At 37.3% G+C, this 26036-nt stretch overlaps 1 protein-coding gene across 2 annotated transcripts in view; it reads left to right on the top strand.

Annotated features, from left to right (window-relative positions):
- Dgkepsilon (diacylglycerol kinase epsilon) overlaps positions 1-26036 on the top strand; it is a 225774-nt gene that overhangs the window by 162281 nt on the left and 37457 nt on the right. For both annotated transcript variants that reach the window (XM_067150428.2, XM_067150427.2), the window contains one exon: positions 17732-17868. In XM_067150428.2, the coding sequence (XP_067006529.1) occupies positions 17732-17868 (137 nt within the window). The remainder of the gene's footprint in view (positions 1-17731; positions 17869-26036) is intronic.

The raw sequence follows: 26036 nt of genomic DNA, 5'->3' as shown, positions 1-26036 counted from the left end.
TGGGTCTAGGGTATTAATTTGTTTTGTAAAAGTCAACTTTTCAGTGTTAACATTGTCAATGGTGAAGTAGTGTGATAGTTAAAGTATTTGTGTAAAAATGGTAATGTACCAGGAAGTCACTTGTGGAATTCCGCCATCAAGAATGGGTGAGTAGTACGGCAGATAGGGGCCGAAAGGAGCCTCTCATCTGCCAAGCTGCAGTGGATTACAAATAACTAAGATGAGTACCAAAATGTAAATAATATTTAGGAAATGTTAGCGTGATTGGGAAAATGGGAATAATTTGGTTAGACTTGGTTACCTTCTGTAACAAGATGGGTCGCTTAACGATCCCATCCTAAATTTGTAGCACGGACAGGATTTAGTAATAACGTAAATAATCGGGTCTTTTTATGTATTCAGTTTGTTGTAGATGTAAATTTTGTAGATAAAGGGTAGTACGTTAAGTCATGCATGCATTCATATTTTCTTTGTAGTCATGAATATTTTTACATTTGAATTGGTTATCATAGTCTAATAGACCCGATCTGTGCTTTTCTGTTAGTCATATTGACGAGTTATGTAATGACGTTGAAGGAAAGTCCAGCCTTGTCATGCCAGCTGTGTTTTGTTGTTCATCAATGTGTTCAGAATTTCAAAGTGAAGTTGTTAAATTTGTGAGAAGCGATAATAATAATAATAATTCAAGAGATATTGGAAATTTTAGTGAGCAGTGCGTAATAATAAAATTTAAGTGATAAGATGTTGAGTTTATCGGGAATCATTTAATGACAGGATGTCGTTTTTAATTCGGAATTAAAGTGTGTGATAATTTAACTTGATCAATTAATAATATTGAAATATAATATCGGTGCTAATAATCTGTACATGTTAATGAACGTGTGGTTTAAATTACGGTCCAATATTTTTTTACGAATAAATGTCGTGTCTTAAAGTTGCAATTCATTAGCCGGAACACGTAGGACTAATATTACGAAACCATGATTGTCAAATTTTGGTAAATATAATTTCAAAATGTTACGATTATTTGTGGAGAACGAACTAAGGCGTAGATCAAAATGAGATAGAAAAATGTTAAAGAATCTGCAGTCAGATAATAAAAGGTCGTACGATGTCAGAAGTGGAATAAATAAGTCAGTTGATAATTCTGTGAGAAATAAATGAATCGAGGAATATTGAGGAATAAAGGGATATAAATTCCGTATGAGAAACACTTAGCATATTGAAATGAGTGTAAAATGTACGGGCAGTGTCACAGAGAAATACTGAGTTACGTAGCGGGTAGAATTCGAACCCGTGACAGCATGTACGAAATAAATAGACTGCACCGCTATTCGTCGAGATACTACGGATCTAAGGATAATGAGAGTTCACATTCCACATAAATGATCGTATATTGTAATCATTGTAATGACGAGTGATGACAATCATGATGCCGTGATGATAATAATAAATATTGCAGATAAAAGGTTGGACCGTATTAATTTAATGAGCGTTGATAAAGATGTTAAACGGGAATCCAGATGATAATATGCAACCGATAATAATAGTAACAATGTAAGGACGATGTTAAATCATCGCGGTCAGATTAATAATAATTGTCATATGATAATAGTAATGATGTCGTTGGTTGATCAGTAAAATAATTGTAATCGCGACCGATATCTTAATGTATTTTGGCGGAAGTGACCGGTTCAGTAATAATAATAATAAAATCTTGAGTGACCAGTTCAATAATAATAATAATAATAATAATAATAATAATAATAATAATAATAATAATAATAACAACAACAACAACAACTTGAGTCACCTATTCATTAATAATAATAATCACAAGGGGATATAATAATAATAATAATAATAATAATAATAATAATAATGACAGTAATAACCATTTGTGTTTGCGTCCCGCATAATAATGACGATATTAATCAAACGTGACAGTGCCAGGAACCGTATAATAATAATAATAATAATAATAATAATAATAATAATAATAATAATAATAGTAATAATAATAATAATTTCAAGGATGATAATTTCGTGGATAAATAAATTTCTGATGATAGTGGATTAAATAAGTGGTGACAACATCCCTCTATTAGAGTAGTTTGAATAATAAGAATAATAAATACTATAGTCATTTTGTTACCTCGTTATCGTACGGTTTCCGCACGGGACAAGTTACAGTAATACTTTGTGTGTTTGTTTACTTCGCTTGCGATGCGAGGGGAGGTCTTCGGCATGGTATTTCCCACCGCTTCTCGTTATCTCATCTGTAGCAGTAGTCTACTGAGGCTACTTTGTAACGTTTCAAATCATGTGTAAATAAAATATAAATGTTAATTCAGTGGTATGGCATCAGCTGGACATCGTAAGATAGGAACTGTCCGTGTAATCCATTTTCGTAATTCACGAGAACATTACCCAGTCCGAGTACCGGTCTCGGAAAAATGTATATAGCCGGGGTACGCCATCTTGGTTAAATCAAGAAGCCGACCGTAACATGTGTTATGCTCGGGCTCCCGATAGAAGGAAGCTATATCCTTGAACAACGGTTCGATTCAAACGTAATCGATCCATAAGTTATATCCCATTTGTAATTTCTTTCAGGAGCAACCCAGCAACATATTGATACCACTTGCGGTATAGCAAGTGATTTGTTTATGTAACGTGTGTGAAAATTTAAATATTATTGCCAAATGTATCAAAGTTTCGTACGTCGGATGGCGTAATAAACCGCTCTTCTAGCCATTATTTCAAAGGAAACCATTCTCAATTTTTTCATTGTAGTTAGATGATACCCTTTTTAAAGTTAACTGTCACTTCCTAGTCCTATCATGGAATCCTTAAATTCAAGTTTACAATCGAGCTTTCCCCATTTTAATTTTAATTGCTCCGTTCATTCCCGTGTTCTCTTATGCCTCTATATTTATATATTTGTGGACTTAAATAATGAACCGACACCCCTGAGATTAATGCTAGTCTGGGACTCGGGAGGTGGACGGGTGCAATATATGAATGATATGTGTAAAGAAGTGGAATCAGAGATAAGGCTTTTTGCAGATGATGTTATTCTTTACAGAGTAATAAATAAGTTGATTGTGATGAACTGCAAAACAACCTCAATAATGTTGTGAGATGGACAGTAGACAATGGTATGATGATAAACGGGGTTAAAAGTCAGGTTGTGAGTTTCTCAAATAGAAAAAGTCCTCTCAGTTTTAATTACTGCGTTGATGGGGTGAATGTTCCTTATGGCAATCATTGTTCGTACCTAGGTGCTAATATAAGGAAAGATCTTCATTGGGGTAATCACATAAATACGATTGTAAGTAAAGGGTACAGATCTCTGCACATGAGTATGCTTCCAGTGTATGGGACCCTCACCAGGATTACTTCATTCAAGAACTGGAAAAATTCCAAAGAAAAGCAGCTCGATTTGTTCTGGGTGATTTCCGACAAAAGAGTAGCGTTACAAAAATGTTGCAAAGTTTGGGTTGGGAAGACTTGGGAGAAAGGAGACGAGCTACTTGACTACGTGGTATGTTTAAAGAATATTAGAGGAATATTTATTGAACCACCTATTCAATACATTCCACAATTCATGTGGTTAGAATTTTACATAGTACTACAGAGTACTAAATGTCGCTTTCAATACGGAACAATTGTGAGAATAATAGCTTGTAAGTGGTTGTTCCGAGCTGTCAGTGGAGAGATGGCGTGGAATGACATCAGTAGAAGAATAAGTTTGAGTGGTGTCTGTAAAAGTAGGAAAGATCACAATATGAAGATAAAGTTGGAATTCAAGAGGACAAATTGGGGCAAATATTCTTTTATAGGAAGGGGAGTTAGGGATTGGAATAACTTAGCAAGGGAGATGTTCAGTAAATTTCCAAATTCTTTGCAATCATTTAGGAAAAGGTTAGGAAAACAACACATAGGGAATCTGCCACCTGGGCGACTGCCCTAAATGCAGATCAGTAATGATTGATTGATTGAATGAATTATTTGTTTTGCTTTGTTTCTTTCATCTGTGTACAATTGAATGGATGAAAACCATAACGGTATAAGTAGCATTTTGGTCATTCAGAGAAAAAGGCATTTAAACATCTTAACACTCATATAAAGCATGCTATTTGTAGTTATACAACCCATCACTAGAGCGCAGAATATTACCGCTATCACTTGTATCTCTTTGCTGGTGAAAAGATACATCCTCCCAGAGTTACATTCTGCACTTAACTCATTTTTTAAAAAAAGGTCACTTATACCGTTATGGTTTTCATCCATTCAATTCTCTGTCTGCATCAGTCATTGTTAGCCATTTCTGATATGCCTTCTTTTGACGTTTACAAGCTGTTCTCACTTTATCATTCTACCAAGATGTTCACCTTTTCCCATCTTTACACACAGTTTTTCCAGACATTCTGTTGCTGTTTCTACTACAGCATCCCTGTATGCCACCCATTCTCTTTCTGTATCTTGAACCTGCTTACTGCCTACTGTTTGGAATTTACTAATCATATCCATGTACTTCTCTCTAATTTCCTCATTCTGGAGACTTTGTATCCTTTTTTATCTGCAGGCCTAGAGGTACTTAGTTCACTACAGATCAGATAGTGGTCTGTATCATCAAAAAATCCCCAAAATACTGGCACATTCCTAATAGATTTTCTGAATTCAAAGTATGTTATAGTATATTATGGATCTGGTCTTCCCTGTGAACCATGTTACCTTGGTCATGGTGGGGAGGCTTGCCCATTCCAATTAAGCAGATAGTTGAGCCAGGGGTGCAACCATATCGGATGGGTATCTGTCGGGAGGCCCGACTAACGAATGGTTCATCGAAAGGGGGATAGCAGCCTTTCAGAAGTTACAAGGACGGCAGTCTAGATGATTGACTGATATGGCCTTGTAATAATTCTCAATACGGCTTAGCTCTGTTGATACTGCTACACGGCTGAAAGCAACGGGAAGCTACAGCCGTAACTAACTCCCAAGGACATGCAGCTCTCTCTGTATGAATGCTGTACTGATGATGGCTTCCTCCTGGGTGAAATATTCCGGAGGTAAAATAGTCCCCCATTCGGATATGCAGGTGGGGACTACATGAGAGGACACGATTATCAGGAAGATGATACTAACATTTTGCGAGTCGGAGCGTGGAATGTTAGAAGTTTGAATCGTTGTGGTAGGTTAGAGAATCTGAAAATGGAGATAGATAGACTAAAGTTAGACGTAGTTGGTATAAGTGAAGTATGTTGGCAGGAAGAGCAGAATTTTTTGTCAGGCGAATACAGAATTATCAACACAAAATCAAACAGGGGTTTAATAATGAATAAGAAAATAGAACAGCAGGTAAGCTACTATGACCAGCATCGTGAAAGGATTATTGTTGTCATGATAGACACCAAACCAATGCCCATTACAATAGTGCAGGTCTATATGCCTACTAGTTCAGCGGATGATGAGGAAATCGAAAGAATATATGAAGAGATAGAGGATTTAATACTGTATGTAAAAGGTGGCGAGAATCTAATTCTGATGGGAGACTGGAATGCAGTGGTAGGCCAAGGAACAGAAGGTATTGCAGTAGGAGAATTTGGATTGGGACAAAGGAATGAAAGAGAAAATCGGCTGGTTGAATTCTGCACCGATCACAATTTAGTCCTTGCTAATACTTGGTTCAAACATCACAAACAATGGCTGTACACATGGACAAGACCTGGAGACACTGGAAGGTATTGAATAGACTTCATTATGATTAGGCGGAGATTCAGAAACTAGGTGTTGGATTGCAAAACTTTCCCAGGAGCAGACGTGGACTCTGATCACAACTTGTTGGTCATGAAATGGCATCTGAAGTTGAAGAAATTGAAGAAGGGAAGGATTCCAGAGAGATGGGATCTAGAAAAGTTGAAAGAAAAGAGTGTGAAGGATTCTTTCAAGGAACATGTTGCACAGGGACTTAATGAAAAGGCTGCAGGAAACACATTAGAAGAAGAATGGACAGTCATGAAGAATGAGGTCAGTAGGGCTGCTGAAGAGATGTTAGGAAGAAAGGAAAGATCAACTAAGAATCAATGGATAACTCGAGGGATAGTAGACCTGAATGATGAACGATGAAAATACAAGAATCTAAAAATTTAAGAGGGCAGAAAAGAATACAGGCTATTAAAGAATGAAGTGAATAGGAAGTGCAGGGCATCCAAGGAAGAATGGCTGAAGGATAAGTGCAAGGATGTTGAAAGTTTAATGTAACCACAATGATGCACACAAAATGCTGTCAACTTGTGTACACGGATTTATTTCCAATTATTTACAAATTAAACACACATAACCTTAATCACTGTATCATAAACAAAACACTTCACTCCGAGAACATCAAGAAGCCACCATTTTAACAACTGCCTATCACGAACACATGGAGACTGCAACTGCTGCATGTCAACTACCACCTTTACTAAGCCAATTCACATACCTCAAACACTCGTTAGCACGACGCACGTCTGGTCAGAACAATTCCTGTTAAACCATGACTCTTACTAAACAATAACTCGTCTCTACCATCAAGATCACCTCTTTATATATGTGCCTGGCCAGGCTTCTACAAGGATACATTTTCTCGTAAATTCTAGAGTGCTTAAGGCCCAGATATAATGTACAGAATATTCTACAGCGTTCTTGTCTACCCAGTACAATTCTGGATGTTACAGTGTGTTTCACAATTCTGTAGTGGATTCAGATCATTAATGCAGGTAATAATAAATTATATACAGGTTCTTACGTTAACTAAACTCATATAAATATCTATATACCACAAATGTTTCATGAGATAACCTCACAAATAATGTGATGATAAACTAATAACTGGATGTACATCACGGGTCATAATAAAAATAATAAAAATAATAAAAATAATAATAATAATAATAATAATAACAACAACAACAAGAGTTCGATACTTTGCATTATTTACCCATGGGTGAGAGAATATTGTTTTCAAGTTATATCAGTTTATCACACTTGGGTCAAGTTATATGGTCCTAGGAAAGGTAGATGCTGCATACAGGAAAATCAAGGAAACTCTTGGAGAAAGGAAACTAGGTGTATGAATATTAAGAGCTCAGATGGAAAAACACTTCTAGGGAAAGAAGACAAGGCAGAAAGATGGCAGGAAAATATCCAACAGTTGTATCAAGGTAAGGGCGTAGATGATATGGTTCTGGAACAAGAAGAGGCTGTTGATGCTGATGAAATGGGTGACTCAATTATGAGGTCAGAATTTGACAGAGCTTTGAGACTTTACATGTTACAAATTTCATATTTGAGAGACCTAAATAGGAGCAAAGCACCTGGAATTGATGGCATTCCCTCTAAGTTACTGACTGCTTTAGAAGAAACCAGCATAGCGAGGTTATTCTATTTAGTGTGCAAGATGTGTGAGACAGGAGAAGCACTATCCGATTTTCGGCAGAATGTTGTTATACCTATTCCCAAGAAAGCCTGTGTTGACAAGTGTGAAGACCACTGCACCATCAGTTTATTATCTCACGCCTGAAAAATTCTAACACGTATTATTTACAGAAGAATGGAAAGACAAGTTGAAACTGAGTTGGGAGAAGATCAATTTGGCTTCAAAAGAAATGTAGGAAGACATGAAGCAATCCTGACTTTACATCTGATCTTAGAGGATCGAATTAAGAAGGGCAAGCCCACATACATGGTGTTCGTAGATCTACAAAAGGCATTTGATAATGTTGATTGGACCAAGCTATTTGAGATTCTGTAGGTGATCGGGATCAGGTACCGAGAAAGAAGAATTATCTGCAATCTAATCAGTCTGCAGTGATAAGAATTGAGGGCTATGAAAAAGAAGCAGCAATCCAGAAAGGGGTGAGGCAAGGCTGCACTTTTTCCTCCCTCCTTTTTAATGTTTATATAGAACAGGCAGTAAAGGAAGTCAAAGAGGAATTTGGAAAGGGAATCCCAATCCAAGGAGAGGAAATCAAAACCCTGAGATTTGCCTATGATATTGTTATTTTATCTGAGACTGCAGAAAATCTGGAGAAGTTGATGAATTTTATGGGTGGAGTCTTGGGTGAGGAGTACAAGATGAAAATAAATGAATCCAAAACAAAAGTAATGGAGTGCAGTCGTACGAAGTCGGGTGATGCAGAAAATATTAGATTAGGAAATGAAGTTGTAAAGGAAGTAGATGAATATTGTTACTCGGGTAGTAAAGTAACTAACGATGGCAGAAGTAAGGAGGACATAAAATGCAGTTAGCACAAGCAAGAGAGGCCTTTCTTAAGAAAAGAAATTTGCTCATGTCGAATATTGATATAGGAATTAGAAAAATGTTTTTGAAGACTTTTGTTTGGGGCGTGGCAATGTATGGAAGTGAAAAATGGATGATAACTCGCTAAGAAAGAGAGAAAGAAAGAAAGAAAGAAAGAAAGAAAGAAAGAAAGAAAGAGAATAGAGGCTTTTGAAATGTGGAGTTACAAAAGAATGTTGAAGATGAGATGGATAGATCGCATCATGAATGAAGAGATACTGAATCGAATTGGTGGGAGGAGATCGTTGTGGCTAAATTTGACAAGAAGAAGAGATAGAATGATAGGACACATCTCAAGACACCCAGGACTTGTTCAGTTGGTTTTTGAGGGAAGTGTAGGGGATAAGAACGGTAGGGGTAGACCAAGGTATGAATATGACAAGCATATTACAGCAGATGTAGGATGCATCAGTTATGTAGAAATGAAAAGGTTAGCATAGAATAGGGTGGCAGCACAGGATAGGGTAGCATGGAGAGCTGTATCAAACCAGACTATGGACTGATGACTCAAACAACATGGATCTGGTGCCCCTACCCTCTTATGTGTAGCAGTGAATAACCTTATGCTTACTAGCACGGAAGTCCAGTAAATGCTTCCCATTCCTATTAGCTTTCATTTCTTCCCCACATTTACCCAGCACCTTTTCATACCCTTCAGTTCTATTTCCAACTCATGCATTGAAATCATCCATTAGCACTATCATATCCTTGCTGTTGACTCTGACTACAATGTCACTCAGTGCTTCATAAAACTTCTCAACTTCATCCTCATCTGCACCCTCACATGGTGAATACACTGCTACAATTCTCAGCCTAATTCCTCCAACAGCTAAATCTACCCTCATCATTCGTTCATTTATATGCCTAGCAGAAACTAAGTTCCATGCAGTAATATTCCTGATGGACAGTCCTACACCACACTCTGCCCTTCCGTTTTTAAGACCCGTCAGAAACACTTATATTCAAATCTATCCGTTCCTCATTATCTCCCCTTACCCAAATATCATTAACTCCTAACACATCCGCCACATCCTGTTTGCTGACTTTTTTCTTCCATAAGCCCCATTAATATCAGTAGCTCCCCATTGAATTCTATTTTGTTCACCTAGTTGTTTCCAAGGAGTCCCTCGCTTTCAAATGGAAGTGGGACTCTGTTACTCCCATAGATCAAAGGCTTTCTTAAAATGTCCCAAGTTCAGTAAATTCTGTGAAGCAGGATGCTACTCTACTTATACATAGTCCGAGTGAGAATTTCTCCTCTAATGGGTCAGGGACCCCCCAGTGGTTTTTATAGTCCTAGTCACCTGAGCACAAGGAGGGCCATGACTCAGAATATGTCAGAGATGTCCACTTATGTTCCATAGCAACCAGTATCCCGTTGCACATAGTTCACGAACTAGGAGGTGACTACCGTAACCCACATCACGAACCATCCTGTTACCTGTTTATTGGAGATAATGTAGATATTGGATAATTCAATTTTTATTTTTTTAAACATATGGTCTAACGGGGTGAATAAAATATCATATTCAATTCCGATAGAGTTGCTGCACTTTTTTTTATATATCTTTTGTTATATTTTGGTAGATTTACTTCAAAAATTGTTGCAAATCAATAGAAGATATTTTGAAAATACTTACATTACATCTAAGATGAGCAAAATATTGGTAATTGAAAATAAATAATAAATAAATGGAAGAAATTAAAGAGCAAAAGCATTGTTGCATCAGTGACGTCTCTCCCTGAAACCCGGTATACATGCTGACTTTGCTTGGGAGAGATGCCGCAAAAAAAAAATAACAAAATCAAATTTAAGCTAATTTCTTCAACTTTAATATAACTGATCATTAGAATATCCTACAAGACAATTTTATATATATAATTTAATCATTCACTGGTAAAAGAATTATAATTTACAACATTTAATTAATCCTATTTTAATTTTGATTGCATGTGCAATAGATTCTTCCATGTGTTATATAAGGAAAACATAAAGATCATCACGAATGTAATTCTGTCCTGACACAGTAATTTTGTATCTTTTGAAAGCTTGCTTGAGATAGGTGTTGATAATGATATAATAATTATCTTGTAAAATCTAATTTAGCTCTGGATGATTCTTGAATCAAAAACGGATGTTTATCCTCTTACAAGGTACATATTTTTACAGATTGTTTCTTAGCATTTTGTTCTCTAGCAATTTTCCTGACACAATGTATACACCTGTCGTTATATGTAGAGCAAGATTCGTGGAGCCACTGGTTGCAATTCAGCCCCCGGACCCAGTCATCCTGTTTTGTGGTTAGGAAATAATTTTCCCTACATTCACAGCAGTGGTTCGTTTCTGATTTTATTGGGCTCTTTCCATTTGTTGACATGGTTCTCTTTACTGGTCGTGTCCTGTCTTGTGTAACGACAAAGGAAGTTGTTTTCGCCTTTCCTTAAATTCCTTTTCATTTTGTTTTTGATGCTTCTCTTCAATGTTTGCAGCATCTGTCAGTAAGTGCTTTGGTTTGATTTTTCATCTTGCTGACATTGATTTGGGCAGTTTAAGTATCAAGCTTATTTTCTGGACAATTTTTGATGGTGTAATTTTCTCAGGTGATATACTAGATGTGGAAGGTTGTGGGGTGTTTTGGGAAGAATCAGCAGGAGTAGGTGAGAGGTCCATAGAACTGGAAGTTTGTTGTGCTGATGATGGTGATTCATTTATGTTTGACATTTAGAAGAAGTGTCCAGGTACTTGGTTTGGGTTAAAAGAAAAAATGCCTGTTGCTTCAAAGCCACTAAGCATTACTCCTACAGACGCGGCTTTACTCCAAGCTGCACCGATTAGTCTAACCATTTGATATCAAGTGATCTTCCTTTCACTGTGTTGTGCAACCCATGCTGAAACTTCTTTCCAGAAATATGTTTTCGGACAGCCCAACAAATGACACGTCCAGGGGCTGCAAGGCATGAATGCAGTGATTAGGTAGGCAGATTGTCACATTGTTATCAACATCTGTCTGAAGCAACTGCGGTGAACTATTACAAGGCGTCGTCCTAAAATAGGGATGTATAGAACTAGCACCGATAGAGCGCACTGCTGTTGTACTGGGTAAGCGTAATGCGCTTTTCATTTGTCTCCTGTGTACTCGTGCCGCTAAATATCTACGAATTTAAGTTGCTTAAATTGTTATTTTCGTGACTATGCTGAGCTATTGCAGTGTTCCTCTTTGAAAAAATCAGGGAAGCCCACTTTCATTTCACTAGTTTCCATAAAATAAAGAAATGAGGAAGATATGGTTACATGCTATTAGAAGGAAAAATTTTGAGGAGAAGAATCTGACCGAAAATATTAAAGTGTGTTTCCATTATTTTCAACCCGGTGACTTCATGAAAACTTTGTTGGGTAAGTGCGATTTACGAAGGGAAGTAATTCCTATTTTCTACCTATACTGATTAGCATTTTGATAACAACCACCGAATTTATGCGTTTGTATTTAAAGATGAGAGAGCAAGATTAAAACTGGGCGCTGTTCCATCACTTTTTCCGTGTACCACGAATACAACAAAAACAAGGAAGAGGCCATACACCACGATAAGCCTACAATATCGGAACATGCAGAAATCACCTTCTTTGAAGTACGGGAAGAAATCGTGAATATACCCGAAGAAGTAAATGTTACATTTGTGACTCCCATTTTCAAAGACATCAGCATTCAAAAAATACTACAGGTAATTTGGTTGTTGAGCAAACAATGCGTAATCCTGATGCCATATTGCTTTATACAGGGTTTGTAGACGTCCAACATTGTAATTTGGTGTCTGCTGTTCTGGGAAAAAACAGATACAATTTACAGATATTCCCTCTTGAACCCAGACTGTGTTTCTTCTTGACTGTTATGAAGCTAAGGACCAACAAATCTGTCAAAGAACTAGGCCTTAACTTTGGAATCCATAAAACTACTGCTGGGAGAATATTTAATGTTTGGATTAATTTTCTGTACTGCCCATGTAAAGAGTTTAACATTTGGCCTGATAGAGGAAATGTCCTTGAAAACAGCCCCCTTGCTTTTAGAGAGAAATACCCCTCGACTAGAGTTATAACTAGTTCAACTGAGATTATAATAGCGAAACTTGTTCCAAAGGCAAATAATCCACGTTCATAGGGCTAACTGGCCTCAACCGTTTGGTAGGGGGATGCTGAAAAGTTTCTAAATTTTGGCTACATGTTTCCGAACAATGAATAATACCAGTCTTGGTGAAGTGCTCTAATGCTTAGCTTACAGAAGCAATATGCTTACAACATTCCTTGGGGCCTGTTCCAGCAAAACGTTCACATTCCCCTCCTATAATGTCACCAGGTACTCCTAAAATAAGCTTCGCATTATAGGTCTTATGTTTTGTGTACTTGGATTTCACAGCACTGCATTTTAGAATTTCACCCGATTGAAATTAACCTTTTATAAACAAAACAAACATTTCACTGAAAAGTCTGTATCCAGCATAACACAATGATTTGTAGTTGGAAACAGGTGCTGCTTCTATTTCTGATTTTCTAAATATGAAATAATCCATCAGATGCAAATTTGTGATAGTAATCTTCACCTTATGGCTGATGGTCAAATATTCAAAGGAATCGGCACTGGGAAACTCAAGAATATTCACATGCCTTTGGTGGTGGACAAGGCTGTATCTGCAGTTTCATGTAAGCCATCAACCTTTAAAAAATATATGAATCGAAGTCTATAAGCAAGGGGAGCAAGTGCGTGTTTAAATATCTATTTATGATCTGTCTTGTGGAGGTACATTTATATATTTATCAATGTACAATACTCAAGTAATTGTAATCTTTAGGAAAAGGCATATTCGTTCATTATTTGGATAATAAAGCGTGTTAGAATTTTCTAATTACCGCTGTACTAATTCTTCCTTCCTCCTGCTAGTTCTAGCGTTTCTCATCCAGTAGTTCATATTGCAGCTGTTTAAGGCTTAAACGCTGGAAATCATCCGTAATATACTACAGGATATACCTACACAATTAATTAATATAGTCTTGGAGTAAAATTAGACAAGCCGGGCTGAGTGGCTCAGACGGTTAAGGCGCTGGCCTTCTAACCCCAGCTTGGCAGGTTCGATCCTGGCTCAGTCCGGTGGTATTTGAAGGTGCTCAAATACGACAGCCCCGTGTCAGTAGATTTACTGGCACGTAAAAGAACTCCTGCGGGACTAAATTCTGGCACCTCGGCGTCTCCGAAGACCTTAAAAGTAGTTAGTGGGACGTAAAGCAAATAGCATTATTATTAAAATTAGACAAGACATAATCGGCTTTAGCTCAGAAAACTCTGTCACATTATTCGCAGCTGACTGGGATAACCATAAGACGATCCCCTTGCGCTTACCCAGTAGTACACGAGCACTATCTGGCGCAAACTTTCTCTGCCTACATCCCTATTAGAAGGCCCTTTCCTCATGGTGTGTGTTATAGGGGGGAAAAAACATGAGCCACCTGTAGAACGACTCTGTACTAATGTACAATGACTTTGGGTTCATGTACATGTCAGAACCAGGAGGCAAACCATCAGCAAACTTTGGTTTCTTATTTACCCCCTTAAATATCAAAACAGGAGGCATAAATTGGCTTGCAACATTACAACAAGCCAGAACAGTTACATTTTCGCATTTCTCTCCTGAACAGATAATTTTTTCCATTATCACAGAACCAGGTTGGTTGTTAGCCTGCACTCCAGACTCATCCATGTTAAAAACATTTTCTGGTCTATTAAATAAATAATTTTCCTTCATTGCTTCTCTTACACTCAATACTTGCTAACCGGGCAAGTTGGCTGTGCGGTTAGAGCCGCGCGGCTGTGAGCTTGCATCCGGGAGATAGTGGGTTCGAATCCCACTGTTGGCAGCCCTGAAGATGGCTTTCTGTGGTTTCCCATTTTCACACCAGGCAAATGCTGGGGCTGTATCTTAACTAAGGCCACAGCCGCTTTCTTCCAACTCCTAGGCCTTTCCTATCCTATTGGCGCCATAAGACCTAACTGTGTTGGTGCGACGTAAAGCAACTAGCAAAAAAAAAGCTAACCGTTTCTCTATTCATGCTCTCCACTTTTGCCAAGGAAAACTCCTTAGACAGAAAAGAATTTAACTAATCGTAGCCCGCAGTTTCAGATTCGTTGTTGAATTTGTTTGGTAGTCCCATTTCCTTTGCCTTTCTATATGCAACTCTTCTCACAGTCAACCTGTCAGGTGCAAAAGTTGATGCTGAAAGATTCTTAATGTGGGCAACCAATTTTTTCTCGCTTTCTAGTCTGAACAAACCTAAGTATGCAAAAAGGAAAGAAAAAGAAATAAATTTCTGGAACTAAATAAATTATGAAAAAAAATCTAATATTAATTTTAATATTTATTTTATACCATAAGTTAACATTTAATACTGAATATTAATTTGACTTAGGTGATTAATGAAATAGACCTGCTGGACCCAGTACGTCTATTTTCCAGATTTCCTGAATCTATTCTTTGTTTCAGTGTTCTTGCCAGAATCTTATTATCATTCTGCCTCCCTGAATAGTATTTCATTTGCTTTCAGTCTTCTAACAGCCTCTCTTAAATTTTTCCCTGTCCCCTGAACTCTTTTGGCAGTGCCCTTACTTCTATACTGAGTCATCATCATCTAAAGGCAATACCTTGTTGCTGTAGCCATGTTTGATGAGCTTCTGCTAGCCTCTTCACTTTGCTACATGAATCACATGACAGTTCATTATACTGAGTAGGTATGTCATAAATTTTTATTTCTGAAAATAATATACTTTTATGTAATAACAAAAATGTTAACAATGAAAGCAATAAACATAAGTCATGTATTTTAAGAACCGTGAGACAATAATCGTGAGACTTTATGCAATAAAATATTCAAATGAAATACTGGTGCGCTCTGAATAATATTGAAGGTTTCCAGACCGCTTTTAGAATTTGATATCAATGAGGCATCTCTACCAGATTGCTGTGCAGCAACTCCCCCAACTATTATGTAGAGACACCACACCCTCCTTTTGTCATACCTCAAGACTAACATGGCTGAAAATAAGCTGACAGTTATGCTTCTGACTTCTACTGTACTAAAACAGCTGATTAAGCATTTGAAACCAACTTAATATACAATAAATGAACACAAGGAAAAACTTCGTCAGTAGGAAACATGTACCCACTTCAAGATATCGGCTATAATTGGCATGATATACAAGCAACATTCATCACACCCACAGACAGTAGTTCTTCCTTAGAAAATGAAAAACCATACACATACAGTGTATGCGGCATCTGTACCGTATTTACCTTATGTTTAAAAACACCTATCTAGCCGTAGTCTTAACAATGATGTGGCATTCAGGACTATATTTACAACATTGCACTAATATTGTACAAATCTTACTGATAGATTACGCTGATAAGGTCGCCTGTCAGTGTTGGCTAATTATTTATTTATTTATTTATTTATTTATGACACATATCTGTAACAGAGTTGCACTCCAATTACAACAGACATTACAAAATATAGTACAATAATATACATTGCAAAACAGAAAAAGAACACGAAAGATGAAACTGAGGAAAGCTAACAATATTTTATATTGAAATAAAACTTTCATTCTTAGACTTATTTTAGGACTTACCTTAGTTATAGGACAGCTTTAATATGTTATAATTGCATTCATTATTTAATTTTTCTCGTAAATACCTCCCAAAAATTCAGGGTTGTCATATATGCGAGGCTATGTTATATTTGGGCCAACCTATCTTTGTGTTCACTCTCTTCCAGGGACTTAAATGCTTCTGCTTGGAATCACACAAATTCAAAGTTAGGCTGTTTTTGTGAGACTCCTCTTCTTTTTTTAAAAAATATCTCTTCCACTAATGTACAAAGCCAAGCTTTTTAGAACATTTTCTTTAGGGCTTTTTCTCCCCTAGCTTTTAATGTCCATTTACCTAATCTATATCACAGCAGGTTGCACTCATAGTTAGAGTACCGAGTTTGACCTTTCACCATCTCCACTGTATCAAAGTCAGTTAACAGTGTGGAGCCAACGACCTAGATGATAGGCTCCTTTAAAGAACAATCATCATCATCATCATCATCATCATCATTTAGCAGTGAAATCCTTTTGTGTTTGTCCTTGTTTCCTCTTTCAGTTGCTCCATCTTTCCACAACGACCTGCCATTATGTTCATCCTGTTATCTTCCATTTCTTGTTCCTCTCTCCCTCTCTCTCTCTCTGTCTTGATTCTCCTCCTTCAAGGTCCCTGCACTAGGGACCTCCATAATGTTAACCTCCGTAGAGAACATGTTCCATCCCTCACAAACTGACTTACTTGTTGGCCCCCAGGTTCCATTTGAGGATATTTGAACCTCTTCTTTCTATATGTATGCTACCTGAGAATTAAAGGTTATAGCAGTGGTTCCCAGACTTTTTATACACACAAGCACCTTTTTGAGAATGAAATTACAGTATTGGCAATCTCCTCCATTCATTTTGCTGCTTAATAGACATTAAACTACTACTACTACTACTACTACTACTACTACTACTACTACTACTACTACTACTACTACTACTACTACTACTACTACTACTACTACTACTCACACCAGGGAATCTGGTTCAGATCATGTTGGAGAGCCCGCTTGCCTGGAACACAGTAAAGGCAATGGCGATATGCATTATGGGGACAAAGGCGAAAGAAGAGAAAAGAAGAACTTAATAATACACATCACTCCATTCTGATGTCATGCCATCAAGCAGTTCCAGAATGGGTTAGGTGAAGAGGGCAGGGGTTTTTAGTTGGTGGAAATCCAACTCCCACTCGGAGTGGTGTCTTCAAAAGATTTTCCCCTGCCACCACACTACTGCTACTACTACTACTACTACTACTACTACTACTGCTGCTGCTGCTGCTGCTGCTGCTACTACTTTGCACTAGGTTGTCTTCTCACTCTTTCCAGATAGATAATCATTTATCCCATGTACCCAGGTCCTGACTTACGTCTTTCTTGAACCATCATCATCATCACCACCACCAAACACCCTCCTCCTCCTCTGTATTCAGAGACTAAAATGTTCAAAGTTGTTAACTAATATAAAATACAAACCCTATAGTACTTCAGCTCTGATGGGTCTTGACATACCAAGTGACTGCTGAAGATTACAAGGTGACATGTGGTCATTGCTGTTATTCTTGTCTTTCTAGACCAGGAGTATAAAGAGTTACTGTGATGAATACTTGAATGAGGTTTCACCGCATATTGCATTTTCAGGAGAGGAGATAAATGTAGTTTTTTTTTTTTTTTACTGTGTGCTATTTTGTTTATAAGAAAGTGTTTTGTTGCAGGGGATGGAAGTGTGGCCCCTCAGAGCTTCAGCGATGGTAAACTGGAAGTCGTTGCCTTATACTCCTCATTACACATCGCCCAGTTACAGATGGGGATATCCCAACCACATCGAGTGGGCCAGGCTGCCCGAATCAAGGTGAGGATTTGCTAGTTCATTTTTCATAAAGCACGCAGAGAGCCATTAATTAATTCCTCTTCCAGAACATATTTGTTGGTAGTATCATCAGAGCCTGACCAATCCCATTTTGAAGCAAAGGCCTCCCTCTTCACCTTTCAGGTTTTTCTATCTTGGGCAGTTCTCAGCCCCAACAGTCTCACAGTTTGCCTTATTATATCGGACCACGTTGACAGTAGGAATCCTTTTGGGGATATCACTCCGTTGGTGTTTTTGTCGATTTCTGCTGATTAGATCTTCCTGCATCCCAACCTAGCTCCACTTCTTACACCATCCCTTCTTTTCTACATCCTCTAGTCCAGTTTTATGCCTTTCAGCAGTGTGTTTTGTTAAGAAGGAAGCCATACTTTCCAGTATTGGCTGAGTTAAATGTAACAATAGCTTTTCAGTCTGTCGAATGTACAAGTTCAATAAAAATATTACACTATAACATACCTGTAAATACACACTATTAAACAAAGAATGACATGTTTCGTTCTTAAAAGATCATCATCAGATTCTATCAAGTCATACTCAGTATTTGGAAATATTTGTGTTTATTTCTGTCCAAACACCTAGGAATTTGAAATTTGGATCTTATCTTAATGAAGTCCTGCTTAGTTTCCACTCCAGCATACAATGGGAGCCATTTGAAAAACTCTTGCTCTTTCATTGACTCAAATCCAACCAGCTGCCAGTCTGCTGACCCTCCATTACGGCACGTCCTACACCCTGGACGGATCAATGATGTGCTTCACTTCCCCTTCAGGTGCTTTACCCCTAGTGTTCCGTTATTATTATTATTATTATTATTATTATTATTATTATTATTATTATTATTATTATTATTATTATTATTATCATCATCACCATCCTCCTCCTTCTAAGTATTGGGCCATGTGGCCCGTTACGGTCTTGCATTTTATTTCCATCGCTTCATTGGACGTCCTATAGATCTGTGTCCTCTTGGTTGGTAGCGTAGGATCTCCTTTGGTAGTCTTCCAGATTCCATCCTTTCGAACATGATGTTTCCAGTTTTCTTGGTAATCATAGATGTAATTGATTACTGGTTTCACATAAAGTCCCTTAAGCACATCTTCATTTCTTTTACAATCCCATTTTATATAGCCTGCTGTTCTGTGCATGAACATCATTTCATGTGCTGTAATTCTGGAAATGTCTTGTTCTTATTATCCATGCCTCACTGTCGTAGCAAAGGGTCGGTCTGGCTGAAATGTTATAAAGATGTAAGCGAGTATGTTTTTGGACAAGATATGGCTTCATAATGTGATTTATAATTCCTGTTATTCTGGTTAACTTGGTTATTTTTGCAGAGATATCAATTTCCACTTGGTAAGATAAATTGAGTCGTCCAGTTGCAAAACCCATTGTGTCCAGACAAACAAATTTTTCAGGAAGCGCAAAAAACTGTTTGTTATGCAACAAAGACAGAAGCTTAAAATTTTGTAATTAAGCAGTAAGCATTTATCTTTGTCATACTGCAAAATCTCCACAAAATATAACTTACAGAACCCATGTTTTTTGCAAAAAAAAAAAAAAAAATGGACATAACAAGTTTTGCAGCAATTTTGTGGAGTTAAAAGATATGTGCAGCAGTATATGGAATAGAGTGTGCAGATTTATGGTGAACATGTTTTATTAGGTACGTTTGAAAGTATTACACTGTGAAAATAGCATGAATGGAAATAATTTTAAGGTTAGGATATAATGTTTTGATATCTAATCCCCGCTCTTTGATTATATGATTACATCAAGAAATCATCACTCATTCAAAACATTTTATACATTCTTTAACATTTTGTACAATTACATTAACAATCCGTTATTGTCCTCAACAAAATTTCCCACACCAATGTCATAGTCTGGCATTTCACTGTTTAAAGTTTGCCACTGGTCAGTGTCTTGTAGAATGTGAGGTCCACATTCCTCATCCACTCTTTCCTGTAATGTTTGGTCAGCAGTGTGTTCAGGTCATTGAGCTTTTCTTTCTTAAGAGGAACCCCTTCCTCCACTGGTAGTGGCACAATAGCAGAAAAGGGTTTCACATGCTTCAGTATGCTCTTTGCTTCCACCACAATCGCTGTTATAGTATACTTCACCTCCTATCACACAGTTGCCTGATTTTGTTTGTGTAAGTATGATCCTCTTACAGGGTTCTGGGACATAACGAGCTTTGCTACATAACACACGCTGGACATAAAGACTTCTGCAGCAGTTCTGTTATTTGTCACCTTTAAACATATGGATTAAATGGCCTTTGCTCACGTATTACATTACCGGATTGTGTATTTTGATGAGCTGCATACAATGGTGGTGAAAACTAATTTTGAGAAAAACAATGGACATAATGGGTTCTGCAACTGAATGACTCAATTGTATCCCAGATAATTGAATTCATTGACTCTTTCCAAAGTTTTATTATCTAAACAGATTTTACTGGGGATAGGGTCCTTCCCCTTAAAGGCCATTATTTTACTCTTTTTCTGGTGAAATGGCCATGTCGAATTTTGAAGAGACTTTCTGGAGATTAAATACTGACCACTGAAGATCATCTTCTGATGATGCTACCAATGCAACATCATCAGCAAAGAGAATGGCATCTAGATGTATAAGATACCTGCTGACTGGGATTGATCCATGCCTTTCATGCCTCCATTCCTGCATTATGTTGTTCATATAGATTATGAACAACAAAGGAGAAGTCCACAACCTTGTCTCACACCTCTGCTGATCGGTTCCCATTCAGTCTGATGATTTCGTAATTTACTGCAATAAGGTTGTCACTGTACATGTTGTATATGTTATCTATTAACTGTTGTGGTACATTATCTTCTGCTAAGATATTAAGAAGTCTGTTCCTGTTAACTAGGTCAAAGGCTTTCTTAAAATCAACAAATGCTATGTGAGATTCCAAGTTAAATTACCTGCATTTTTTTGCTAAGACTTTCAAGGTAAAGTAAGCATCAGCACATGAGCGTTCCTTACGAAATCCGTGTTGTTCATTTCCAATCACATTTTCATAATGCCTGAATAATTTTTCTTTGACAGTATTAAAGTAAATTTTGTAACCTGAGTTGAGTATACTTATCCTTCTGTAATTTCCACAATCTTTCACACTGCCCTTCTTGTGAAGAGGAATAACTATAGCTTTTTGCCAATTCTCTGGTGGTCTGTTGCCATTCTGAATTAAATTGGTGAAATTGAGCAATCTTTGCTTGAAGATGTCACTGGAGTACTTGAATAGTTCTGCATTTATTGAATCTTCTCCAGATGCTTTTCCATTTCTAAGTTTTCTGAGCACTAGCTCCTGTTCTTCAAGTTTCCGAAGATTTATTAAGTGATGTTGGCAGAAGAAATGGCTCAACATTTGAACCCCTCCAAAGGTTCCGAAAATAAATGAGCCACTCCATTAGAGGTGTTGCATTAATATGTATGTATTCTTTTACATCATTATTCAGTTTCTTGAGTATTTTGTAGGTCTGTGGTTGTGGTCTTGTTATATCAGTCTCCAGGTGTGAAACGAAGTTTTCCCAACTCTTTCTGTGCTTTTTCTGCACTTCCGTTTTTGCTATTGCTCTCTTGTGATGATACTCTATTTTATCTTCTAATTTACTAAGTTGACAAAAAAAATTCTCAAAAGCAGACTGCTTTAAAATTGAACATAAATTAGACCACTTCATTTCCATGTTGTCACTAATGGTGTCACCTGTGTAAGATTATTAATTCTGTTCTGGTACAGCCATTTTACACTGGGGTCTCTTAATAGGTTAACCTTGTAAGCACTTTTAATTTCTTGTGTTGTTTGTTTGTTTGTTTCTTTTATACCATCTAGTCCTTTGACGAATAGGTGCTACTAATAGATAGTGATCAGTTTCCAATTCAGGGCCTCGATAGACTCTTGTATTCAAGACTAAATCTGCCAATTTACCATTAAAAATTATACAATCAATAATTGATTTCTGATTTCATGCAGACCACGTGTACTTGTGGCTGTCCTTGTGTGGGAACATTGTGTTCATAATCTTTAACTGATTGAAGACAGTGAAATCTATTTTTTTCCATTGTTATTATGTGTTGTTTCTCCATGAATTCCGATGTTTTTCTGAATTTTCTCATTACCAACTCTAGCACTGTAGTCTCCCAGCAATAGTAGCATATTTGGTTGGTTAATTTCATTGACTATCTTTTGCAGTTCATTATAGAACCTATCACTTTCTGTTGAATTGCTCTTCACTGTAGTTTATACCCCTATAACTGTAAGATAACCGCTGGATATTTCAGTCTTAATTGGATAATCCTTTCATTCTGAAATGTGTAGCTATCAATTGTTGATCTTAATCTTTTGTGACCGTTTCTTTTGATCCCTGAAGTTTTCTTTTTGTTTCTGAAATTGCTGCATTTAATTTTTTTTCTTTTTTTTCTTTTTTCTAGTCATCTTTGTGCGAGATACCTTGTACATTTCAGGTAGCACATCTAAAAGTATTTTTCGTCTTCCAATCTTTGTCCTTTTCTTTGCCAAGTTTGTCATCTTTATAATCCATCCAGTTTTTCTTTCTCTTGCGAAACTTGAAAGCAACCAAATGTGCTTCCATTGGGTTGATAGCCTGAAGGAAGGAAGGAAGTAAGTCCATTGAAGGGGGTGCCAGCTCTCAGCCCATGGACTGGCTGTAATACAGAATTTTCTCTGTACTCGATGTAACAGTTATCCCACTGTGACTCGGTCGCCAGAGCCTTGTCTGTGGAAACGGGTTAGTTCACTGCATGAAGGAAAGGTTGGCATTTGGGTAGGAGAGGTTATAGATTGTACATCACTACCCCTTGAACACCCATCCTTTTGGGGATATCACTCCGCTACTGTCTTTGTCGTTTTCTGCTGATTAGATCTTCCTGCATCCCAACCTAGCTCCACTTCTTGGACCATCCCTTCATTTCTACATCCTCTAGTCCAGTTTTATGCCTTTCAGCAGTGTTTTTTGTTAAGAAGGAAGCCATATTTTCCAGCGTCGACTGAGTTAAATGTAACTTAATAGCTTTATTATTATTATTATTATTATTATTATTATTATTATTATTATTATTTATTCATTTATCTTTTTTGCTTTACGTCACACCGATACATATGTCTTTTGGCGACGATGGGATAGGAAAGGCCTAGGAAGTGGAAGGAAGCAGCTGTGGCCTTAATTAAGGTACAGCCCCGGCATTTGTCTGGTGTGAAAATGGGAAACCAAGGAAAACCATCTTCAGGGCTGCTGACAGTGGGGCTCGAACTCACTATCTCCCGATTACTGGATACTGGCCGCACTTAAGCAACTGCAATTATTATTATTATTATTATTATTATTATTATTATTATTATTATTATTATTATTATTATTATTATTATTATTATTATTATTATTATTATTATTAAAAACTATCACAATCGACCAGTTCTATCAATAACTGATGTGGCCTCTTAAAGTCTGAAACTTAGGTAAGTATTTAGGAGTTGCCGCCATTTCCAGCGATCTTGAGCGATGTTTTGCCAATTAACTCCGGCGATTTTATGGATGTCCTTGTCCCAGCAATCCGGTGGCCTTCCTCACGGACAGTTTCTCTCTCCATTCGAGAACAACCTGGGTTCATCTGTCATCCCTTCTTCGGGCCACATTTCCTGCCCATTGCCACTTCAAGGTTGAAATTCTCGTTATGATTTCAATGACATTTGTGACTGCTCTGATGTCATGGGCCCTCTTTCTATCTCTTCTGGTAAACCCAAGCATAGACCTCTCCATTCCTCTCTGGGTAGTTCTTAGTTTCAGTTTAGTGAACTCCTTCATTGTACTGTCTCACAGGCATAGGCCATGACAGAGAGAATGCATTGGTCATGAACTTGCTTCTTTAGGTTTACTGACATTTTGGATTTGAAGACGGTTGAATATCATCCAAATGCCTGCCATCCTAATTTGATTCTTCGGAAAATTTCTTGACTTATACCTCCTTTCATGTTGATTTGTTGGCCAAGGTAGATGTATTCACTAACATTTTCAATTGTTATTTACTCTATCACTACATTTTCTGAAGTTGCCCACTTATTATGCATGACCTTTGTCTTGGACAGATTAATCTTGAGGCCTACTTGCTGACAAACTAGTACAAGATCATGTACTTGTGATTGCAGTTCTTCCATATCGTTAGCCAGTAATACTATATTGTCCGCACATCTCAAGTGATTCAGCCTCCTCCCATTGATTCTGATGCTTCGATCTTTCCATTGAATTTTAGACATTGCCATTTCTAAAACTGCAGGCAAGAGCTTTGGTGAAATGGGTTCACCTTGTTTTACACCATGTTGAATGGGAAAATCTTCAGTTGTTTGACTGACACTAACAAAGGTAGAAGATGATTCGTATATGTCCTTAAGCAAGAAGCTAGTAAAATAACCACCTAATCGATACTTTATTGTTGCCTCAGGCAAAATTGAATATAAATTACAGTAGCACTTACAGGACACTTAGTGGTCCTCTTCAGCTGTATAAAGAAAGAATTGAGAAGAAAAAACATTAGGACAATAAGCACAAATAATAAAAGTTCTTTGGAGACTCCTTTGTTAAAAACTGGAGGTCATCAGAACAGGACATCTTGCCTCTCATTCTTGTTTGGAAAAGATGTTTATTCTGCACTGTCTAGAGCAGGGATGGTGAACCTATGCCACGCGTGTCACTAGGTGACACACAAACACGATTTCGGTGGCACGCCACTTGAAGTTTTTATATACATCTTTTAGTACAGACTTATCTTATAGTCAGTGTTTTACGTGTAAAAAATAAATATAGAGAATCTGGCTGTCAGTCAGTCAGTCAGTGAGTGGAGTTTGATTTGTGTGAAGTAGCGAGGAGTGGGTAATTATTCTTTGTGTATAACTGTGTATTGAACGTCGTTTGTATAAGGATCTCACAAACAAGTTTTCGCTGCCGAAAAAAACAACAACACCGGAAATTTAAAATGGTAGTGAACGGATTCTTCAAGAATAGTGGACGAGTGAATTCGGAGTGATAGAAAGAAGCAATAAAACTTTGTGTTCCCTGTGTTCGAAAATAGTTGTATCCCGCATATTTAATGTAAAGCACCATTTTGAGACGAATCATTCAAATGTTCGTTACATCCCAAATGAAGAAAGAAGAGAGCTCGTTTCACAAAAAATTGAATAATACACAAAACAAACTGGTTGTTTTATATCATCTTTCAGGCTAAAGAATAATATCAGTGCGACTGGTTTCCATCTGTCTCACTGCACAGTACAGTATAGGAAACCTCTTTCTGATGGTGAGTTCTTGGAAGAGACTTTCTTATTGACGTCCGACACATTATTTGAAGAATTTCCTAACAAAAAGCAAATAATTAACAGAGTTAAAGTAACCAGGAGCAATTGAAAGCAAGGATAGCTGTTTTGTCCAATTCCTTGTTGAAATATGGTAAGGGAGGAATTACTTACAGGGAAAGGTATAATGAATGAAGTGAAGCAAGAACTTGTATTAAAAATGGGGTTTGACTTAAATAATATTGTGTCTGGGATAATTGATACTGCCCCAAGTATGGTGGGTATTCATAATTGGTTTGTGAGATTTCTTAAAGAAAAATGTAAACACCCTATTTTACAGTTTCATAGTATGTTAGACCGGGAAGTCCTATGTGCGAAAGAGGTATGCGGTTATGTGAAAGAGTACTCTCGGGGTAGCCAAAATTGTGAACTTCATACGTGCACGTGCTCTAAATAATCGCCAGTTCTCCAAAATTTACACGAAGTGGAATCTCACTATGGCGCACTTGTAATGTACAATAATATTTGCTTGCTGAGACGGGGGCAAGTACTCCAGAGGCTTGGCGAGCTCTTGGACGAAATTCACTTATTCATGATAGAAAAGCAGGAACAATTCCCAGAACATACGGACCCTATTTGGCTTTGTGTTTGAATGTTCCTCTGTGATTTTACAGCAATACACAATGATATAAATAAGGAACTGCAAGGAAAGGAGCATACTACAGATAGATTGTTTGAGATCATAAAATCATTCCGGAGAAAACTTGAAGTATTCGTCATGGATTTTGAAACAAAGACATTTAAATAATTTCCTTCACTCAAAGTA

The sequence above is a fragment of the Anabrus simplex genome, chromosome 6 (assembly GCF_040414725.1).
Source record: "Anabrus simplex isolate iqAnaSimp1 chromosome 6, ASM4041472v1, whole genome shotgun sequence".
Lineage (NCBI taxonomy): Eukaryota > Metazoa > Arthropoda > Insecta > Orthoptera > Tettigoniidae > Anabrus > Anabrus simplex.
This window is presented reverse-complemented; position numbering and strand designations above follow the sequence as displayed.